Source organism: Pagrus major, chromosome 14, assembly GCF_040436345.1.
Source record: "Pagrus major chromosome 14, Pma_NU_1.0".
Classification (NCBI taxonomy): Eukaryota; Metazoa; Chordata; class Actinopteri; order Spariformes; family Sparidae; genus Pagrus; species Pagrus major.
The window spans coordinates 8,999,310-9,018,880 of record NC_133228.1 but is presented as its reverse complement, the minus strand read 5'-3'; the positions used below and the strand labels follow the sequence as shown (position 1 = coordinate 9,018,880).

At 42.3% G+C, this 19,571-nt stretch overlaps 3 protein-coding genes across 4 annotated transcripts in view; 1 reads left to right on the top strand and 2 right to left on the bottom strand.

The window, feature by feature from the left end:
- Window positions 1–1,385: 1,385 nt before the first annotated feature.
- On the bottom strand, window positions 1,386–10,946 carry LOC141008121 (DENN domain-containing protein 11-like). Its single transcript, XM_073480349.1, has 9 exons — window positions 10,544–10,946; window positions 8,086–8,185; window positions 7,691–7,849; window positions 4,459–4,615; window positions 4,224–4,362; window positions 3,741–3,872; window positions 3,489–3,639; window positions 2,321–2,389; window positions 1,386–1,831 (listed from the first exon to the last, which is right to left on the bottom strand). The coding sequence occupies exons 1-9, from the start codon at window positions 10,944–10,946 to the stop codon at window positions 1,636–1,638; spliced, it is 1,506 nt and encodes a 501-aa protein (XP_073336450.1). The 3' UTR covers window positions 1,386–1,635.
- A 300-nt stretch (window positions 10,947–11,246) lies between these two features.
- arl1 (ADP-ribosylation factor-like 1) lies at window positions 11,247–16,306 on the top strand. 2 transcript variants are annotated; one of them, XM_073480351.1, is made up of 7 exons: window positions 11,247–11,332; window positions 11,512–11,630; window positions 12,294–12,431; window positions 13,362–13,443; window positions 13,797–13,908; window positions 14,706–14,884; window positions 15,130–16,306. In XM_073480351.1, the coding sequence occupies exons 2-7, from the start codon at window positions 11,627–11,629 to the stop codon at window positions 15,158–15,160; spliced, it is 546 nt and encodes a 181-aa protein (XP_073336452.1). In that variant the 5' UTR covers window positions 11,247–11,332; window positions 11,512–11,626; the 3' UTR covers window positions 15,161–16,306. The 2 variants fall into 2 exon arrangements, with proteins under 2 accessions (XP_073336452.1, XP_073336451.1); XM_073480350.1 differs by lacking the exon at window positions 11,247–11,332 and adding an exon at window positions 11,345–11,389.
- utp20 (UTP20 small subunit processome component) overlaps window positions 15,806–19,571 on the bottom strand; it is a 25,793-nt gene continuing 22,027 nt past the window's right edge. The window contains exons 53-61 of the mRNA XM_073480348.1: window positions 19,322–19,504; window positions 18,997–19,128; window positions 18,778–18,910; window positions 18,502–18,686; window positions 18,331–18,402; window positions 17,932–18,246; window positions 17,497–17,623; window positions 17,253–17,398; window positions 15,806–17,034 (exon numbers count right to left, since the gene is read on the bottom strand). Coding sequence (XP_073336449.1) covers window positions 16,879–17,034; window positions 17,253–17,398; window positions 17,497–17,623; window positions 17,932–18,246; window positions 18,331–18,402; window positions 18,502–18,686; window positions 18,778–18,910; window positions 18,997–19,128; window positions 19,322–19,504 — 1,449 coding nt within the window. The 3' untranslated portion in view covers window positions 15,806–16,878. The remainder of the gene's footprint in view (window positions 17,035–17,252; window positions 17,399–17,496; window positions 17,624–17,931; window positions 18,247–18,330; window positions 18,403–18,501; window positions 18,687–18,777; window positions 18,911–18,996; window positions 19,129–19,321; window positions 19,505–19,571) is intronic.

Below are 19,571 nucleotides of genomic sequence, written 5' to 3'. Positions count from 1 at the left end.
CATCTGGCAATACAGACGTATCTACATATCTATTTAAGCTTAGAAAATCATTATCATCAAATCATCATCAAGTGGTGTTCATCTGTGAAGATCATCTTGCTGAACAAAATGTCTAAGTGTCATAAACTCTGTTTGCCACAGATTTTATTTTTGCCTTTTTGTCAAGGAAACCAGAGTGATGCTAATTTCCATGTTAGCCTACAAAAATACGTCATCCCTACAGCACTCCATTAGGCCATCGTTAGCAACACGTTAGCCATGCCATTTGTTAGTTCTGCTGCCCTCAAGTGGCCAAGATTTGATTAATGCAACTTTAAGGTTCACTCTTAATTTCCCGTTGACACGTCACATGTGTACTACATCATGTATCAACAGCAATATGCAACACAACATACTAACAAATAAGCAAACAAGTTAACGGAGCTGGAAATATACGCTGCTATGTTGTGTTTCGGATTGGACAGAGCTTAAGTTATAGAATTCTGTCTGAACAGATTCTCTATGATCCATTCTGCAGATTGTAGCTGTAAAAACAAAAACAAAAAACAACTCACCGTCTCTGAATTGAGAGTATTATCTGAGGCTGTGAACTCAGTCCATGAAAGCCTGTCTTTGTCTTGACACTAGAGCTGCACACACACAACTGTACGTTTTTAAGAAAAGCAGTAAAAACAGTGTTCATTGACTAACAGCTTATTCTTCTGAGCTGCAGGCCCAGCTGACAGCCAGGGTGCAAATAAGCCTTTTTCAAATAGCCTCTATGTCCTCGTGGACATCATCACCCTTGCCTTTTTGGACATCATTAGAAAATCTGATTTGGTCTTAGCTTGGGCCAAAAATAATTACTGCCAACATTAAATGGCGAATTGGTTATTTGTGGCATTAACAGTAGTGCTTACAGACATGGCTGTTAAAGACAAGGGTGGTTCAACCTGCTTGTAGTGACATTTTAGTTCGATTTCAAGAGAGGACGCCCTGATTTGGACATAGAGGCTTAAAAATGAGATGTTTAAATCCAGCACTTGATACAAGGAAAGTAACACTAACAGAGAGGCGGACCCCATATCACACATACGCAGACTGACACACTGTACACATTGGAAAAAAGCGGGACTATTTACAGGAAGGCTCCCTCTCTTTTACACTTTCATACAGTACGCTTTTTGTTCTCTGAAAATCTCCAAACCACTGGCTTCAGCTTTGATAAAGTTTCTTGCTACACAGTCATGTCATTCAGGGTTTGGACCTGCCATCCATTGCATTCAAACACGGCACGGTGTTGAAATACTGCAGCTGTATCCGATTCAGAGCCTCACTTTGATCAGTCAACTTAGAGTAATCCATTTTAAGGGTGTGTTGATCTGAAGCAGAACTGACCACGTGGCTCTTGGTTATAATACATAAGAGGCGACTCTAATTGTTGCTCTTGCCATCAGGTTGTGAAGGAGCAGAGCCACTGTGAACAAAAGAAGCACAAGGAGATACAGAACCAAAAAAAAAGTAATACCAGAGACACTTATGGAGGCTCAAACTGTCTCGGAGACTCCAAGAAGCCAGTAGTGCAGCACTCAAAGCTCAACCCCCTTTTTATAACCAGCAGTGATGAAAGGCAGTAAGCCATCCGTCTGTCGTTTCTCAACTGCAGCACAGCTGCTCCGACACCAGCAGGGTGTCGTAGCCGTAGACCTCCAGCAGGTGGAGCAGGAACAGCCGGTCTCCATGAGGATCCAGACCCATGGCCCTCACGCTCTCCTGAGTCAGAGTAGGATCGGAGCTCCCTGCCACCTCGCTGAGGGTCTGGAAGATCCTGTTGTTCTGCTCCAGGAAAAACCTGGAAGGAAGGTGGTAGTTTCAGATCTTGTTTCTTCACAATTAAAATAGATTTGATTAATATTAATGACTTCAGTATTTTATTTTTTATAAATTGATCTTACAAGCCTTTGTTTTGTTATACATTTCTTTACTTTTTTGTGTATGTTTTTGTGCCTTTTTGCACAGCACTTTGGGAAATTCTGGTTCTAAACATATATAAATACTCTTGATTGGATTTGAACAGAAGCAGCGAAAACATGGAAAAAGAACATAAAGAAATCAGCACAAATCTCTTCATGAGATTTAATGTTCCCAGTAACTGTGAGAGGAGGACAAAGGTCGGGAGATTCTGTCTGGCTCATTTCCTCCTCAGCAGTCTCTGAGCTGCTGCTGTGCTGACTTTTCTTCCCAGAATTCTCATATGAAGACCAAGTCGTGTCTGCTCTGCTCGCAGTGGTTAATCAGTAGTTACGGCTCCACTGGCTGGTTAAATTAATCATATACTTACAGAATAAAGAGATCCTCTTCACTGGACACACAGTCTCCATTCTCCTCTTGGGAGTACAGCAACATCTGCCTACACACACACACACACACACACACACACACTTATTTAGCTGTTCTGTTGAAAACCTACAGAGGAGACTGCACTGTGCATTTATACAAAGATATGTTTTGTGTACTTGTGGTACTTTTACTTTTTGTGTTTTAGTTCGGAAACAGGTTTATGCTAGCATCTTAATGAGGCTGTGCTTAGCTTAATGCTAATATGATGTTAATATGCTAAAGTTGGCAATCTTAGTTTAATATTTGAGTAGATATGAGTTTGTCCAGTTTATGGATATCCCTTGCAACACACTGCTAACATGGCTAACAACCACCGCTGTAATCAGCAATGGGATTTTCCACTTGAAATCCATCCATTGATCCAACAAGAATGTGCATATTATCTGGTTAAATGACGAAATCCAAAAGAGGACAAGTGATGTGCAGAACTAATGAGGATGTAGTGAAAATCTTTAGGTCACATGACATCTGTTCCTCATGTCTTTTTGCAAAAGTTAAGATTAGACAAAATGTTTTTATTTATTTTTATCAGTTTTTGAGTTCTTGTTGGTTTGGATGATGATTTTAGAGTTCATATGTCTGACAAGTTTGGATTTATTTTTGAGTGCAGATTTTTCAAAACAATGTTTAATTTGCAATATAGTCGACTGCATTTTGTCATAATGTATGAGCATCTTGTTAAGTGATGAGGCTGCCTTATCCTATATTTCTGTCATTATAAAAAGTCAAAGGGAAACCGCAAAACCCAAAATATGTTAGTTCATCAATACTTTTTTGCCTTTCCAACCCTTCCTAAGCAGCTCAAAAATATATAGTTTCATTAAAAAAAAAAGTAATTTCCTAAAACAGCTGGGCACTGTAGTTTTTGTCAAATGCTGCTCAAACAGGAGGAAATTCTGCATTTGTTGGGGACTATTTTTAGCTGCGGATTAATACACATTTACAAGTATTATAGCAGCAGGATGGTGTATGTGTGACTGACTCCAAGTGTTCTGGAGAATAAGATCCATTCAACTTTGGCTACATTGTAAAAACATTTTATTATACTAAATTCATAGTTTTATTTTTTTTTTAAATGATCAGTTGTTGTTGTCAGCTGTGTTACCTACCTCTGTTCAGTGAGTTTGCGATATTTCTCCCTGTCAGCGGTGCTGAGGCGGAGCAGAGGCTTCAGGCCGTCTCTGCAGGTCTTTACATTCTGATTGTCTACATAAACATCATACAGATCCTTCTTCTCCTCAAAGATCTTCTCAGTAGTACCTATAAATCCAAATACAAGATTTGGCACACAGGAGATACACTGATATTAGACCAACAAGCCCTTTTCAAATTGTTTTTACATGTTTCAAGCATCCACTCACATGCCACGTAGGAGAGCTCATTCTCCAGGGCGCTGATATCGGCCACGTTGACGTAAAAGAAGGGCCGGAACTCAGGAACAGCCACGCCGATCCCGGGGATGGAGATGTTTGCCAGGCAACAGCAGCAGTACACTGAGCGGGAAGAGGGGGTGGAGGGTGGCATTAGAAAAATGATGCATGAGTGTGGGAGAGACAGAGAGCGACACGGGATGTGAGTGCGTGCATGACGTGCAGGCTGTCCAACACTGAAACAGCTGGAGAGGAACTGCATGTACGCTGACGTCAAATCCCCTGAGTCATTCAGAAAACTGTCTTTTGGTAATTTGTGTTAGAAGTTTAATTGGCTTCAGAGCTGTAAAAGATTGTGAGACCTCATAGTGAAGTATAAACATGTAAATAATCATTTTTTATGATATTTTCCAAAATGTCTAACTATTCCTTTAAACTTCCAAACCCTTGTGAACAAATCCAGGTGTTTCTCACCTCTGTAGCAGACCACGCCCACAGGCGGAGGGGAGAAGATGAGGATGCGTCTGCGGAGGAGAGCCAGCTTCCACAGCACCATGATCTGCTCCCCGAAGAAGCGGATGAACTGGGACATGCAGCCGGCAGGGTGGGTGATCTGGTGCACAGGTATTCATACACAGAGGAGCACAGTGTCACTCACTGATATAGTGTAAAAAAAAGACAGCAATAGAAGTGGAGATGTCCCTCCTACCTTCATCTCAGGGTGCATGCTGTGGTTGATTGCAGCTCCCCAGGCATTGGCTGGACATGTAGTAACAACACCATCACCACTGGGGGGCAGAAGTGCTCTCTTGTCCTCATAGAAGGCCTCCAGTGGAGAGTAGTGGCCTGGGGACTGAAGCTGGAGCCTGGAGCAGGGACAGATAATAGACATTACTCTGTAAGTGAGTTAAGAACAGCTTTTCAGAAGGTTCAAAAATGTAATCTCAATACAGCTTAAAGGACAAGTCCACCCAAAAATAAAAATTCACGTCCTACGTCTGAAGTTTGACCAGGTACCGAGGGTGTAAATAACATCTTTTCAAATCAATTTGGGATCCCGGGGCTTCTGGAGACTTGGATTATGCTGGACAAGCTGTATGGAGCCATTTTATGTTTTTTTTAAAGTCCGCATCTACTTAAGCTATTTAGGAGAACGTTGTTTTGCTGTGAAGCTCCAGAAATGTTATGTGGACTACGAAACTTCACCCGACTTTGTGTGGGATAATGACTTCAATTTTTGGGGAACTTGTCCTTTGCGTTCAAATGGTTCTCTTTACACACAGCACAAAACTCACCAAAGTGTTTTTGTTTTGTTTTTGGTATATGCATGTACCTTGATTTTTTTCCTCCACATAGATTGATTTCATTTTCAAGATGACGTGGACAGGTGTTCAGCTCAGAGAGCCTTTTTGATTTTCAAATGGAGAACTAAAATGTGGAAACTAATGTAGTCAACAAGCGTTAATTAGTGCAGAGACAGCATTGTGACACAAATGATCAGCTGCAGCTCTTTGTCATACAAATTAATTTGGCCTGGAAACGCTCATTCAGACTGGACTAAACTGAACTGCCACCAAAGCAGTGGGCTAGATGTCAGTCTTGGAAGAAGTATGCTGAAGTACAGAGGAAAAACCCAGCATAGATAGACCCTGACTACAGAATGTGAGTTTTTAGTCGGTTATTCTATAACGAGAATGCCTTTCACAGTATTCCACTGAATCAGAAACAGAGGGAAGGAGAGAGAGAGTGAAAAAAAGGGGAAAGTATCCATAAATTCCTAAATATCTTAACCACCTCGTGACCAACAGTGAGCCCTTTATATAACTGCTATGGCAGTCAGCAGACGAGGTATCTGGAGCGGGCTACGTGGGGAATGATGAGTAAGGAGCATGACCGCAATGTGACCGGCGGGCGACCAGGAGAGGCCAGAGTGTGGGAACTGTGGAGGGGGAAGAGAGGAGGACCGAAGCAAGCAGAAAGAAATTTGGACTGAATATAGAGAGAGCTGTGTTCATGAGCAAGTGTGACGGGGGGAATCTTGGGATGTACCACACAGACCTGTTTACACCAGCACATTTATTATGTGGCTTGTTGTGAGTTTGCTGCATGTTTTCTGTTCTGTTTTTTTCTTACTTAGATTTTTTTTATGTGTCAACATGTTCCAATTGGATCTAATCTGATGTAATCTATTGAAGGTGTGTAGAAATAATGAGTGCAGTGTTGTTGAAGGAAATTTACACAGAGTCAAGGAAAGTGTGAGAGTGGAGGAACTAAAGAAGAGGAAGTAGACTAAGAGGAGAAAATAAAGCCCAAGTGGCGGCCCCTAGAGGCCGTATTTGATCATACATGTGGGCTAATTTTGCAATACTTGAGGTCTCTTATTTTGATCAGTGACCATATAAAACCTTTTTATTTTCTTTAACATGATTTAATTTCATCATGGTCAACATTTCATTGTCCAATACTTAAAGGGTAATTTCACCAATTTTACACATTACAGTGTGTTTACAGGTCTTAAGGAGTACTACTGCATTTACTGCATAAAGGCTTTTGTGGCTCATTGGCTATGTTGCATTGTGGGTAATGTAGGCACCTGGATTAAAAAGAATGCATGGAATAATGAAGGTGTTATCTCTGGTTCCATTCTGATCACTTGTTTTAAAGCTGTCCATGATGAGCCCAACAGTGTTATAGGAGTGCAAAGCTAGACTAGTTGACCGCTTTTCAAAGCCTGGCACCTACTTTACCCACAATGCAACTTAGCCACTGAGTGACATCACTGGCGGCAATCTATCAGATTCCATGCAGCTTCCTCTGGAGCCACAAAAGGCTTCAAACTACTTTTTCCACATATGCAGTAGTACTCCTGAAGACCGCTAATCACACTACAATGTGTAAAATTGGTGGAGGTACCCTTTAATGACCAAACACCTAGCATAATAACTTCCTGATCCCCCTCAGCTGCAGCTCTCTGGTTAGTGCTGATTTGCAAATGTTAGCATGCTAACATTATATCTGCTTAACAGCAGCATGTCTAGCATTGTCATTGTGAGCATGCTGATGTTAGCATTAAGATTAAAGCACTGCTGTACTACAGTGACAGCTCACAGAGCCGTTTACATGGCTGTAGACAGTAGGTGATATGAGGGGGGATGCTGTCTCCCTGTCTCCCCCTTGTAAGCCTGCCATCCCCCCTCTGCATTCCCTATTAGCAGAGAGAGTGCAGAGGTTGTTTAGTTTGATATATTAGTCTAGTCTACCTGAATCATTGATCCTTAATGTGACTGACATTTGTGCAACCATGACTCTGAAATATCAGACCCCTAATTGTGCCATGGCACTGTCCATGGTGCTGAAGCATCAGATGGATTTGTAACTGCACCTTTAGTCACTTTAGTCTTGAGCTATAATATTTTTGATCTATGTAATAATAATAAATAATAAAAAATTCAATTAATTTAAAAAAGATTTTGACAGCTCATCCATCATTTTAAGTAATTAATCAAGCAAAACTGTTCATGTTCAGTTTCTCCAAAGTGAGTATTTGCCTTTTTCTTTTTTAAAAACTTGAATGTTTCTGACTTTCAGTCTCAACTTGAAGCCTTAAAGCCTAAACGTTTGAGTAACTTTTAACGCAACAAAATGTAACTTCCTGGAGAAAAAGTGTTGTCAAATACTGACGCAACCAAAGTGTCAGTTTTTTTGTAGCATCTTTCTCCAGGCAGTTACATCTTCGCTGCTTCAAGTGCTCTGAAAAAAATACATTTGAACATCTACTGTTCCATAAGAACTGGGCAAGCTTCAACTCCTGAGGAAGTCCATGTGATATGATCCAAAGCTCCAGAACTACTAAAGCTACTAAATAGGTATTGTGTAGAGTTTTTTTTTTTTGTTGACTAAATATCTTTGGGTTTTGAGATCAAAAATCTAGCTCTTCTTACCTGACCTGGTGCTCCAGGAAGCTCATGTAGCGGTAGAGCAGGGTGTAGGACGGAGACAGGATCCCTACCGACTTCATCCTCGCTCCCCTCTCCACCGTGCTGTCCACCGGCATGTTGGCAAAGCAGGCGAGGCCGAAGTAGCAGCCCTTCCGGAAGTAGCTGTAGATAGAGGGGGGGGAGAGGAGCGGGAGACAGACGAAGCCATGAGTCACGAAAAGCAAAGGCACTGCCAGATGGCTCGGCTCTTTTTTTTTCTTTGCCGGGCAACACTTTCTGTCCTGCCAGGAGGAAGACATTGGGCTGCATCCTAATACCTTAGCTTCCTCCACTTGGTTGCGTCCTTCAGGTTACAAAGAAGGTGAAAAACTTCATACTGATCATGCACACACACTCACATGAAGTCCGTGGTGACTCGGTGGGAGCCGCTGGCGATGGCTTTGAACTCCACTCCCTCCAGGTCCATGTCTTTGGGCAGACACCACTCCAGCATGTTTCCTATCATGCCCACGCCACAGAGAGAGAATATTAAAACACAAGCAGACAAACACTGTTACTGATACAAGTCCAGACAGTAAATATATTATCACCATTTCATTTCATGCTCATGAAAACCACAGTGACACAGCTCATCTGGATTCCTTGGAATTCATTATGTGGCACTCGGCAGCTGAGCAAACATGGCCTGATAGGAGCAGGGAGACTGAGAAGGTGACTCAGCCAGTGTTGTTTTCAGTCTATTCACCAGCTACATGCATCAGTCAGCTGTGTTTCTGCAGGAATATGAGCTGATCAGGTATGAGGTTGAGCCTGCAGGTCTCTATCGTCCACTCAGACTGAAAACCACCTGCAGTTCAACATCAAAGATGCTCTGTGGTCACTTTGAGATCTGTTACACTTGAAGTATTTAGCTTTAAGCATCAGGGATTGCAAAGTGCCAGTCAAGGCTATTTCCTGTACAGAGAGATCAATATTAAAAGGTCTCTACTGGTTAAATCACTCAAGACATAATGTTCTTTATTACATGTTTATGCTCTGCTTTAATATGCGATGCAATGTGGCTCTGACGGATTAAATTCTGTAAGAAATTATCCTCAAATCAATATTTTGTTTCAGATTTCTGTCAGCATTATCAAAGATAAAACACAAAACTGAATCCTAATCTTTTCTGATTCATCCTCTACTCGTTCTATTACATTTATAAGTCTTGTTTGTTGCCAATTCGACATTACTGCATGTCTTTCCCTCTCCTTGTCTCACCTGGTTTCCTGTCAGCTCTATTATTTTTTTAATTTTTTAATTAGGGGGAAAGAGTAGGTGCCATTTTAAATATTAAATGTAATAATTATATATTTTTCTTTAATTAGGGATGGGGCATATCTTGATGCTGCAGTGTCGAATATATTTGTGATATCTTTCAGCCAAAATTCTGTCAGAACCGTCATAATAGACTTCATTTTCTAGTGTTGCGAGGCCAGAGGTGTATTTTCCTTTATTTTCTCTCAAGTGACATCTGAGTGCACAAACTGTAGATACTGTACGTTAATGTGAGCACTAAAAACACTTTGTGTGTGTTACACACTGTTTCATTTTGATCGTTATGATGAAAACATTTAATAATATATACCCAGTAAAAGGGTATGCTTTGCACTATAGGTTTCACATATAATGATGCAGCCAACTGTTTTGTAATTAATAATTTAATTTCATATCATATATCGACCGACTGTATAACAGCTGCAAAATTTGGATCATTAATATTTTAGTTAATCAGTTTATTGTTTCAGTCATTTTATAAGCAAAAATGTCAAACATTTGCTGGTTTCAGCTTCTTAAATGTGAAGATTTTCTGTTTTTCTTTGTCATTGTTGTTAGTAAATGAAGAGTCCTTGGATTTTGGACTGTTGTTTGGACAAAAAAAGCTATTTCAAGATGACACTTTTTGGTCTGGGAAGTTGACATTTTATAGAGTCAACGTTTAATCGTGAAATTATAACCAGATTGATTGATTCACTGATAATGGAAATAATCATTTGTCGCAGCCCTATGGGATACCAGTGTATATCCAACAATAATATATCATGTTTTATCTTATAATGACTTGCCCTGTGAATCCTGCCTCTGGTATGAAGGACTGCGAGTCCACGGTGACAGTACTGACTGTACAGACCAGGAATTGATCCAGCTCATCTACCTGGAGTCCTGTTCGTTGGGAGGCCTTTCCTGTAAAATCCCCCCATCAGACTGTGTGTACTCACACGAGGAAGCCTTCCACTGAGCTCATATTAAAAAAAGCATTCATAACCTGTTCATCATCTTTTCATCCTCCTGGTCTCATGTCAGTCTGACATGGTGCCCAGCTCCACCCTCCTTCGTCGCACTCAGGTTTTCTCCATCTTTCTGAAGCATTAACTGGTATGATTCCTGTAGGTAGGTAACCTGACTGGCTGCTGCTTCACAGGGGCTCACCCTTGTCTTCAGCATGCCCCCTCATTAAAAATGTATAGGCCTACTCTGCAGAAACAACCAGCTGATTGATTTCCATCAGAGGACTCATCGTGACAATTTGACATTTTCTGCCCTGTAGTTAGACTACAGCAGGTGTCAGGCCTTTTAATCGTGTCTCTAAACTTATGGCCAGGTCAGACAGAGCCACACCTGTAGGAGAAGGTTCTGCAGACTTGCTACAAACATGCGCTCTTCATTTTGGGCGTCAGACAGGAGTTGCTTGCTTTAGACGAGGCAGGATGCATCTGTTTTATTCCTCAGCTCTCTATTATCCTTTCTCTTGTCTGTCAACATATACTGCATTTATTATAGCACTGATAATTTCATGTTGCACATTGTATGTCCCACCTGATCTGGTATTGAATGTAACCACAAAGACCGACACAATCTGGTCCTTTTCCTCCCATTTCACCATCCTCTCTTCCAGCGACACCTCCCTCGATCCTGAATCCGAGTGATGCTCCTCGTTGTCGGGACGCAGCGCTTCATCCCTGCCCGCCGCCACCGGGGTGCTGGAGGTCGCGGGTGGGGCGCTGCAGCCGTCTGCGTTTGAGACAGCCCTGCTGGGAGTGGGACCCCCCGGACCGCTGCTCCACCCAAACCCAGGCGAGGAGCATCCTGCTGGGGCACGACTGTTGGAGGGGCTCGACAGTCGGTCCTTTGCTGCGGGCGGCGACGCTCCGTCGGGCTTCTCTGCGGACGGTACCTCCTCCCAGTCCAGCAGAGGGGCTCGGTCCGACCGCTCCACCATCCTGTCGGCGGTCCCGCCTCGTCAGTCTCACCGCGGATTGTAAATGATGTCTCAGCCGACGGGCACCAGGTCCATCCGTGTATAATCACAGCTCAGAGCAATTCCCGCATCGTAAAGTTATCCCAAACTGTTCAGAACGGTTGCATTTTGCATCAAATGAACGTTGCGCGCAGCAGCTTTCACATCTATCTTTCTAATCTTTCTTGTCTGAGATGATCATAAATTTGATGCTGTTCAGAGAGGGCAACTCCTTCGTCTAATGTGAGCTGCATTCAAAACAATTCACCAGTTTCTGTCACATTCCCTTTGCTAAGAATAGCTGCTGAACAGTTTGGAACACGCATTTGTTTTGGCTTCTTGAATGTACCCCGCACCACAGCGTCCGGGTGAGTCTTCTTTTCACAAGCGGCACTTTCGATAAAGATTTATGTCTCTACAAAGCGGTAAACCTACTATTAATGCGCATAACATCTAAAAGACAATTAATGTATGCATTGTTGCAAATACTTTTAACTTGTGGCCGTCCATTTTGAATTTATGCATGCCATTGTGAATGTGTCGAAAGCTCCGAAACAAAATCAAGGCGAGACTTTGTGGCATCGTTCAGCGACACGTCAACCACACGGAAGAAGGTTTCCGTCCTGCCACCGTGTTGCTGCAAGGACCGTAGTCTCATCAAAATGGGTGAGTATTTTGATTATTGGTCGATAAAACAAGCGTCTGTGTCTGCAGCAAACATGCGTATGAATAATTAGATACCGGTATTGTAATGTATTTGTATCTGCGTGCTTTATTTGAAGCGCAGTGCGACTTTTACCAGGTAGCTAGCTAGCTAACGTTAGCTATTGACAGTAAACGCCGTTTGATTTTCATCCATGATGTTTAGGTGGGGGACAGTCCCTAAACATTTTCAATTCAAGCTAGTCATGTTAGCTATATCATCTACATATTGGCGACATAAGAGAAGAAAAAGAAGAAAGTTAATTCCATTATGCCATAACGTGAGTGAGTGGAGCTAAGCTAACCTCAGCTAACGTGCTCCACCACCTGAGTGATACAGCCAGAGAGGCCACTGTCATTTAAATCAGGAAGAGCTGACTTTGAAAATGTTCCAGAGGTACAAACGTTCACCTTTTTTCCCCCCAGTTATTATTGATTAAAAAAATAAAGATAAAGACGCCCATCAGTGGTCAGCTCAGCCCAATGTGATGTCTGACACCCAACAGACCCAGTATTAACTTCATTAGATGGATTCAGGGTTCAGTTGTTTATTTTCTACCCATCACCCACTAATGAAAAGTGACTTTTCTCAGCACTCATCTCTTCCCCTGTGTGTCTTTTCTTCAGGTAATTTCTTCTCTAATCTCTTCATGGGCCTGTTTGGCACCAGGGAGATGAGGATTTTGATCCTGGGTCTGGACGGCGCTGGAAAAACCACCATTCTGTACCGGCTACAGGTCGGAGAGGTGGTCACCACAATCCCCAGTATGTACTGGTTTGCTCTAATTCTTCTAAGTGTGTATCCCTCACAAAATCAGTTACACTCATTCTGGAAAAATTGACTATTTTTAATATAGTAGTATGAAAACAATCTTGTTATGTACTTTAACTAGGTTATGAACAAAAGCTGCTCTATGGAGAGAATTGGTAGACGCACACACAACCAGTCTGGTGGCTTCTCTTCTTTGTATGGAGAGAAGTCAAGCTGGTTTTCCTGGCTTTAATTCAGTTCTGTGACACCGTGAGAAAACCAAATATTTTGGTTATTAGGCCATCAGAATTAAAATCTGTAGAATGGAGCGCTCACTATGTGGTTTTTAAACATTGTAATGTAAGTATATAGACATATGCGCTCCTTTTTAAAGCAATACTCTTCAGCCTGATGATCATGAGGATCTTAAAATATATTCTTTTCATCCATGACAAGGTTTGCAAACTAATTTTGATTTAGTTACATGTCCCATTAAAAATCCTGAATTGTTTCTGCGTGTGCAGTTGATTGCACAACAGCTCTTGAAAATTTTACCAGTGTTTTCCTGTTTTTTTGCTTGTGAATGTAGAGGTACTGAATATTTGCATTAAAAACACACGCACACTTCACTTAAACGCATTTGTAGCCACTGTGGTTTGTTGTTTTGAGGATCTTTGTGAAGCACCAAACATTTAGAATAAAGATAGACTTCCATAGATTTGACGTTTTATAATGACTAATCAACATTGTGCCAATTCTTTCTTTTTTAGATTCAGCATAATTTTTCTCTCGTTATCTCCCTTACATTACAAAGCCTGAGAATAGAAATTGAACATGTTGTACTCAGCAAGAATATCACACTGTGCAAGCAGATGAGCCAGTGGTAATAATCAGGTTCGTGTTCTCTGCCCTCACTGTACTTATTTTGGTTTCTCTCTGTACAGCAATCGGTTTCAACGTCGAGACAGTCACGTATAAGAACCTGAAGTTCCAGGTGTGGGATCTGGGAGGACAGACAAGCATTAGGTATGTGTTAAGTGGCAGGGGGTGGCTGTGCTGCAGAGCTGCAGTATGAAAGTGTTTGTGGAACATTGACGTTGCTCCAAACAGCTTGTGACTCAGTTGAGACCTTGGAGATTGGGTATTAACAGAAATCATAATTTTGTGTATGTTAAATTTATAGTTTTGTTACTGTACACATAATCAAGTTAATCTCTGGTAAAAGTAACGCACAATTGGCTTCACTGTTCCTGTTTTTATGTAATTTTAACATATTTTACCTCACTTTTAAAATGTTTTGAAATTGTTTTGCCTTCTGTCATCCTTCTCTTCCACCTCTCCTGTCTGATGACCTCTCTGCTTCTCTCTCTGCTCGACAGACCCTACTGGCGGTGTTATTACTCAAACACAGACGCAGTCATCTATGTCGTTGACAGCAGTGACCGCGACAGGATGGGCATCTCAAAGTCTGAGCTGGTGGCCATGTTGGAAGTAAGAAGGCGTATTCTCAACTTCGACCTAAAAGCATTGAATTAAGTTAGGTCTGAGAGGATTGCATTGCAAGCTAAAACCATCATGCGGCAGAACTGTAGGGAGTGTCCAAAGATTTTTCTCTACTGCCACAAGGTTTCATTATCCATTTGTCTAACTCCGGTTCTTGACAAAATAATGGTTATATTACCACAAAAACAATGGTCCAATCCAGACATTAAAAATACTAATTTGAACATCCAGGCTAAAACCAAGGTTTAAAAACTCACCATTTGAAATTTTCAAAGAGGAGAATTCTTTCCACATAAATTCAGGGAAATGGTTTTTCAAAATTACAAAGCTATAAATTCAGTGGTTCAATTGCAACAGTAAGAGCACAATCAGTTAATTATAACAATTTGTAGAGCAGCAACTATAAGTTGATCGGCCAACTATTTTAATAATCAATCGTTTAAGTATCTTTTCATGCAAAAATTGCAGAAAATGCTGTTTTCAGCCCCTTAAGTATAGAAATGTCCTACTTTTACCTGTTTTATATAATTAAACAGAACATTTTGCGTTTTGGAATGACCAAACAAAACATACTGTATAAAGACATCATATTGGACTTTGACGAACCAAACAATTGACCTTTTAGTCCAGGAAATGATTGAAAGATTAATGAAAATAAACGCTGGACGCAGCCCTACAATCAAGCGTTTACTTTCTTATGAGATACCATTTAATACAGCTGTTAATTGCTTCCATTTCACTGATATTCTTCATGGTGTTATATTTCGACCTTGTGTTTTCTCCAGGAAGAAGAGCTGAAGAAAGCTATCCTGGTGGTGTTTGCCAACAAGCAGGACATGGACCAGGCAATGACGCCCACAGAGGTGGCCAACGCTCTGGGCCTTCCCGCCCTCAAAGACAGAAAATGGCAGATCTTTAGGACCTCTGCTACAAAGGGCACAGGCCTGGATGAGGGAATGGAATGGTAGGCTTTACCATACTATATAGAGAAACAATAGAAATGGGAGTAAATTATTTTCTGAACTCAGAAAAACTCAGCTTTCTATTAAATATCTGCTGTAGGGAGAGAACTAAGGTGCGAAAAGACAACTAGACACTAGATTACTGATTCTCTTCAGTAGTAGTTCATACGTTGTAGATATTTCCCAATATGTTATTTGTTTTTTGTGTTTACACAAGGTGAATTATATTTGCTCTCTTTCCTCACAGGCTGGTGGATTCCCTGAAGAGTCGACAGTAAAAGCTACCACCCCTTCTGTATATACACCTGACCTTTGACCCTTCTGTATGAAGCCTTGTGACTGACCCCTACTGGACCAGTTGATTGCACTCCTCCCCACCCCCACCTGAAGCCTTGGCCAAGCCCTCCCAATGCCTAACGCCTTTCAAGCCTGGGACTCAGATGCGAAGGCTGCAGTAATGTCTGGACTGGGCAAAACACAGTAAATCCCATCCTTCCTGATGCTGTGGCACAAGTTTTAGAGAGCTGTATGACTTCAGTGATGGACGGGCGCCAAGTTGGTATCTACAGTTTTTGTTGTTTTGGAAATGCAAAGAACATCTGAACAGACATGTCAAATGATAGTTTTATGAACCCATTTGTAACAAGTTAGCATGGATATCAATAAATAAGACTCTGTGACCAGCCCGTCCACTCCGATCGTCTGTAGCATCTCTGAAATCAGGTGTCTTCACTGGACAATGTTAGCGTCATCTTCTCCCAGAGGGGTTCAGTCATTCGCATGTAGATGAACAGCAGGTGATGGTCACTGATGTCTACAAACAGATCCACCGGGTGGCAGCGTTGTCCCATCAGGGCACAACCCTCACTCCTGCTCCAGACTAGAGCATCCACAGATGAGGGGACACATCTTCAGAGAACCAGCTGCTTGGTTGCCAACTCATTAGACAATTTTTAAATAGTATGCTGGACTAGCCATACAGTATTTAATTGTTGGGCTTTGAGTAAATTACCTCTCTGTAAACAATCTGCTGGCTTGTGTAAAATGTTCTTATTTACTTTGGGAAATCATAAATTTGGCCTCAAACAGTAAAAAGAAAAAAAAAGTACTCCACCTCTACTATATGTTCTCTGGTCGAGTGTTACTGCAGCCCAGGCTGTTTTTGTACAATATCGCCAGGCAGATGCAATGTCATGGATTACTATTGTTTTGTTTTCCTCTTGTTCATTTGTGTTGTTCCACTCTTTTTTAAAATAATTTAGTAGTTAGTAGCTTTTTCCGTTAAATTCCTGAAGTACAGATTTGGCATATTAGTAATGTAGTTACTGAACACTAACTGTATGCTTAAAGTTTTATGGTTGCATATTTATATCTGCTTGTACAGTGAAAATGATTCTCAGTAAAGATTGCTATTGGTGATTGTACCATTTTGTGTCGAGGCTGTTCAATTTGTGATACCAGAAAATGGATGATTGGTTAAAATGTGTGATTTTTTTTAATTACAAAATGTTGTACATTCAACTGTACGGAATATAAATCTGAGGATAAGTTCACATTTTGTTCGCAGCAGGAAAAGAAACAGTTTAGCTTTGATCTGCAATTCATATGAATTGATGTCATTAGCAAAACAGCAACATCCTGCTGTGCAACAGCTGTTACATGATGTCCCAATTTCAATCCCTCACACACAAAAGGGTGTTTGGGCACCCGACAGAAGAGATTTATCACGTTATCGTAACTTTTCATGGTTAGAATGCTTAAAGAAGGATGTTGTCGCAAACCACCGGTGAGAAACATCTGTCTCTGTTTTTCCTGGCCTCAACTGACAAAATAATAAGTAGTAAAAGTCATTCTGTAACAACATGAAGTGACACTTGTGGTATCCGCAGCCAGGTAGCCCACAAGACCAAATCAGAGGAGTCATTTCCTGGGGTCAACCGGACAGCTCTCATTCCTGCCTAGCGTCCTTGATGAACAGATAAGCCACCAATGTGGCTCACTGCACCATGGCCAGGTCTTTGAGCGCATGGCTCCGGTGCTTCTTGGCTTTATATCCAGGCCGCAGGAACTCGATCTTCCTCTTCTTGGCTTCGATTTTGTTTTTATGTTTCTTGAGTTTCTTCTTGGCTGCGATGTCTGGGTTAGCCACCGCCTATAAAACAGAAGGGAAACGTAAATTTATTGCTAGAGATGAAGTTGTTGCTCTTCTGTCTGTGTGTGTGTGTGTGTGTGTGTGTGTGTGTGTGTGTGTGTGTGTGTGTGTGTGTGTGTGTGTGTGTGTGTGTGTGTGTGTGTGTGTGTGTGTGTGTGTGTGTGTGTGTGTGTGTGTGTGTGTGTGTGTGTGCGCGCGCGCTTTGGTGTTCAACGTACCTGCATGGCTCTGTGTCGTTTGCGTGCAGCTCGCCTCTGTGAGAACTCCTTCTGGACAGCAGAGAAGGCCAGAGAGAATCTCTCCAGCCCCACGTGTTTCTTCAGCAGCTCGATCAGCTCCTGTGCCAGGTTCTTCAGTGTGGGATCTGGACATAGAAAGAGAGTTCAGTGGAATCACTGTGTAGGAATTCTGAGGGTTATGACAAGTTTTCTGGTCTTTTTAAGACAGATTTAGAGCAGTTACCTTGGTCTGCGTAGGTGCTGTCCAGCTCCCTGTACAGAGGAGTGATGATGGTGGTCAGATAGGGGCCGAGTCGCTCCTTCCCCAGGTCCATGGCTATCGCTCCCAGGAACTTGAACACACATGTTCTCTGAAGGAGAGAGTGGAGGGGAAGACGGACTTTTAAAAATAAATTTACCTAAATTGACATGTGAGTTTTGACAGCGTGTGTGTAGTTTTGGAGAAGAAATTCAAACTTAGAATTTTAATATTTACAATATTAATGAGGCAATAATACAAACAGAGGTATTTATTTTTTCCAGAACTGAATAAACAAGCTGAAGAAGAACACTGTTTTTAAGCTAGAAAGGTGGCAGGGTCCGCCAAATGTAAACAAAGTAAAACAGTATGAAATTGTGTTGTCCGGGGTCAGTTTGTTTATTCAGTTTCTATGCCTACCTTCAGGGGAACTTTGGGGGTGTATGCTGCCTCTCTCTTGGCCATCAGCGACAGCTTCTTCATCAGCCACAGCAGGGAAGGAGGCCGATCGTCTTTATCATCTTCCTCCTCTTCTTCTTCCTCCTTGTCTTTCTCCTCGATCCCCTCTTCATCTTCACCCTCTTCTTCGTCCTTTTCTTTCTCCTCCTTGGCCTCTTCCTCTCCATTCTCCTGCTGCTCCTCCTCCTCGTTAGCTTCCTCCTGGGGGGGGGTGATGTCTGACTCGGGGGAAACGAGGTAGATCACCTTGCCGATGAACAGCAGGTTCTTGATCACCTGCAGGCGGAAAGAATATGTCTGTCAGTCACATCTCATGTGTGATTTTGAATTTAACTGTAACTGAAATTTAAGTTTAAGCACCTGCTCTCCTGACGCCGTGTCTAGGAACTTGGACTGTAGCTGATGGCAGAAAGTTAGCGCCAACTCTCTCATCTGAACGTCAGAAAGAAGGCAGAAATAAGAGAACATTCAAACAATGACAATGAGATTCAGAAACTAGATCACCGCAGGTCAGCTGGTCCTCGGCCTCACCTTCTTGTCCAGGCCATCTGTGATGAAGGCTGTAGCTGCTGACTGGGGTGAAGCATCTCCTCCCTCTCCTCTCCAAACAGCGACCAGCTGCTCTGCCTGATGGGCTGCAAACAGCTGACCGAAAAGCTGCGAGGCGGTCAGCCACACCCAGCAGTGAGGGTACCGCAGGTGGGTTTCAATGTGACCTGCAGGAGCACAAGAAAGGAAGAAAGTGAGTGTGTGAGGAATGTATGTGTGTATTTCATCGACAGAGAGGTGGTGTTATCGTTCTTTTACCCCAGATACGACCGAGTGTGTCTTGAGGCTTGCTGAGCTCCAGCAGGCCGCAGTGTTTGCTCAGTTTGGCGATGAGAGACAGAAAACTGAACAGCAGCCTGTCTGCTCCCTTCTCCTCCTGCTCCTCCTCGATCTGAAACACAAGACAGAGTTGTCATGCCTTCTTTTCCTCAGGTTTCGAATTTGTGGTCGATAATGGGTGCAAATGTGTCGCCTCACGTCTTCATAGCAGTCGGGGTTTATCTCTTTCTCCAGCAGAGGCAGCAGGTCGTCCATGCGACGGGCAAACTTCTCGTCCTCCACCTCCACGAAGAGACCACAAATCTGAGCCCCGAGACGCCGCAGGCTGGCCTGGGGGGAAAGTCAGAGGTTTAAATTAGATCTTACTCAAAATTATGTAAGACTTTCAAGCATACCAAAGGTACTGAAGGGCACATAAAATCAAACAAATATTAGAAAATACCAAAAACTGTCAAAAATGACTTGAATTGATTTGAATTCAGTTTTGTATCAACGTTGTTGCCCTGGGAGTGTGTGAGTGTACCTTCTCTGCATTCAGCCAGGTGTTGACGAGGGAGAACAGGGTGTTCTGGTGCTTTAAATCCAGCTGGGTCAGCAGGCCCTTGATTGCCATGGCGGCCATTTTCTTACAGCGTGCTGAGTCGTCGTTGACCACAACCAGGGCCAGCGGGGCAAAGAACAGGCCGCTGTACTTCAACAGCAGAGCCTGAGCAGGAAAATTAAAACACAATCTGCTGAGATTATCGTCTCCTTTGTTTGGGCTCTGATTATGT

Bases quoted from the DNA above. Each gene is read 5' to 3' on its own strand.
- LOC141008121 (XM_073480349.1), bottom strand. From the start codon at position 10,946: ATGGTGGAGCGGTCGGACCGAGCCCCTCTGCTGGACTGGGAGGAGGTA. The intron at 8,186-10,543 runs GTGGGACATACA...TGGGCATGATAG, and splicing joins TACATTCAATACCAGATCAG to GAAACATGCTGGAGTGGTGT. The intron at 4,363-4,458 runs GTAGGAGGGACA...CCTGTGCACCAG, and splicing joins GCATGCACCCTGAGATGAAG to ATCACCCACCCTGCCGGCTG.
- arl1 (XM_073480351.1), top strand. The intron at 13,444-13,796 runs GTATGTGTTAAG...TCTGCTCGACAG, and splicing joins GGAGGACAGACAAGCATTAG to ACCCTACTGGCGGTGTTATT. The intron at 14,885-15,129 runs GTAGGCTTTACC...CTTTCCTCACAG, and splicing joins CTGGATGAGGGAATGGAATG to GCTGGTGGATTCCCTGAAGA.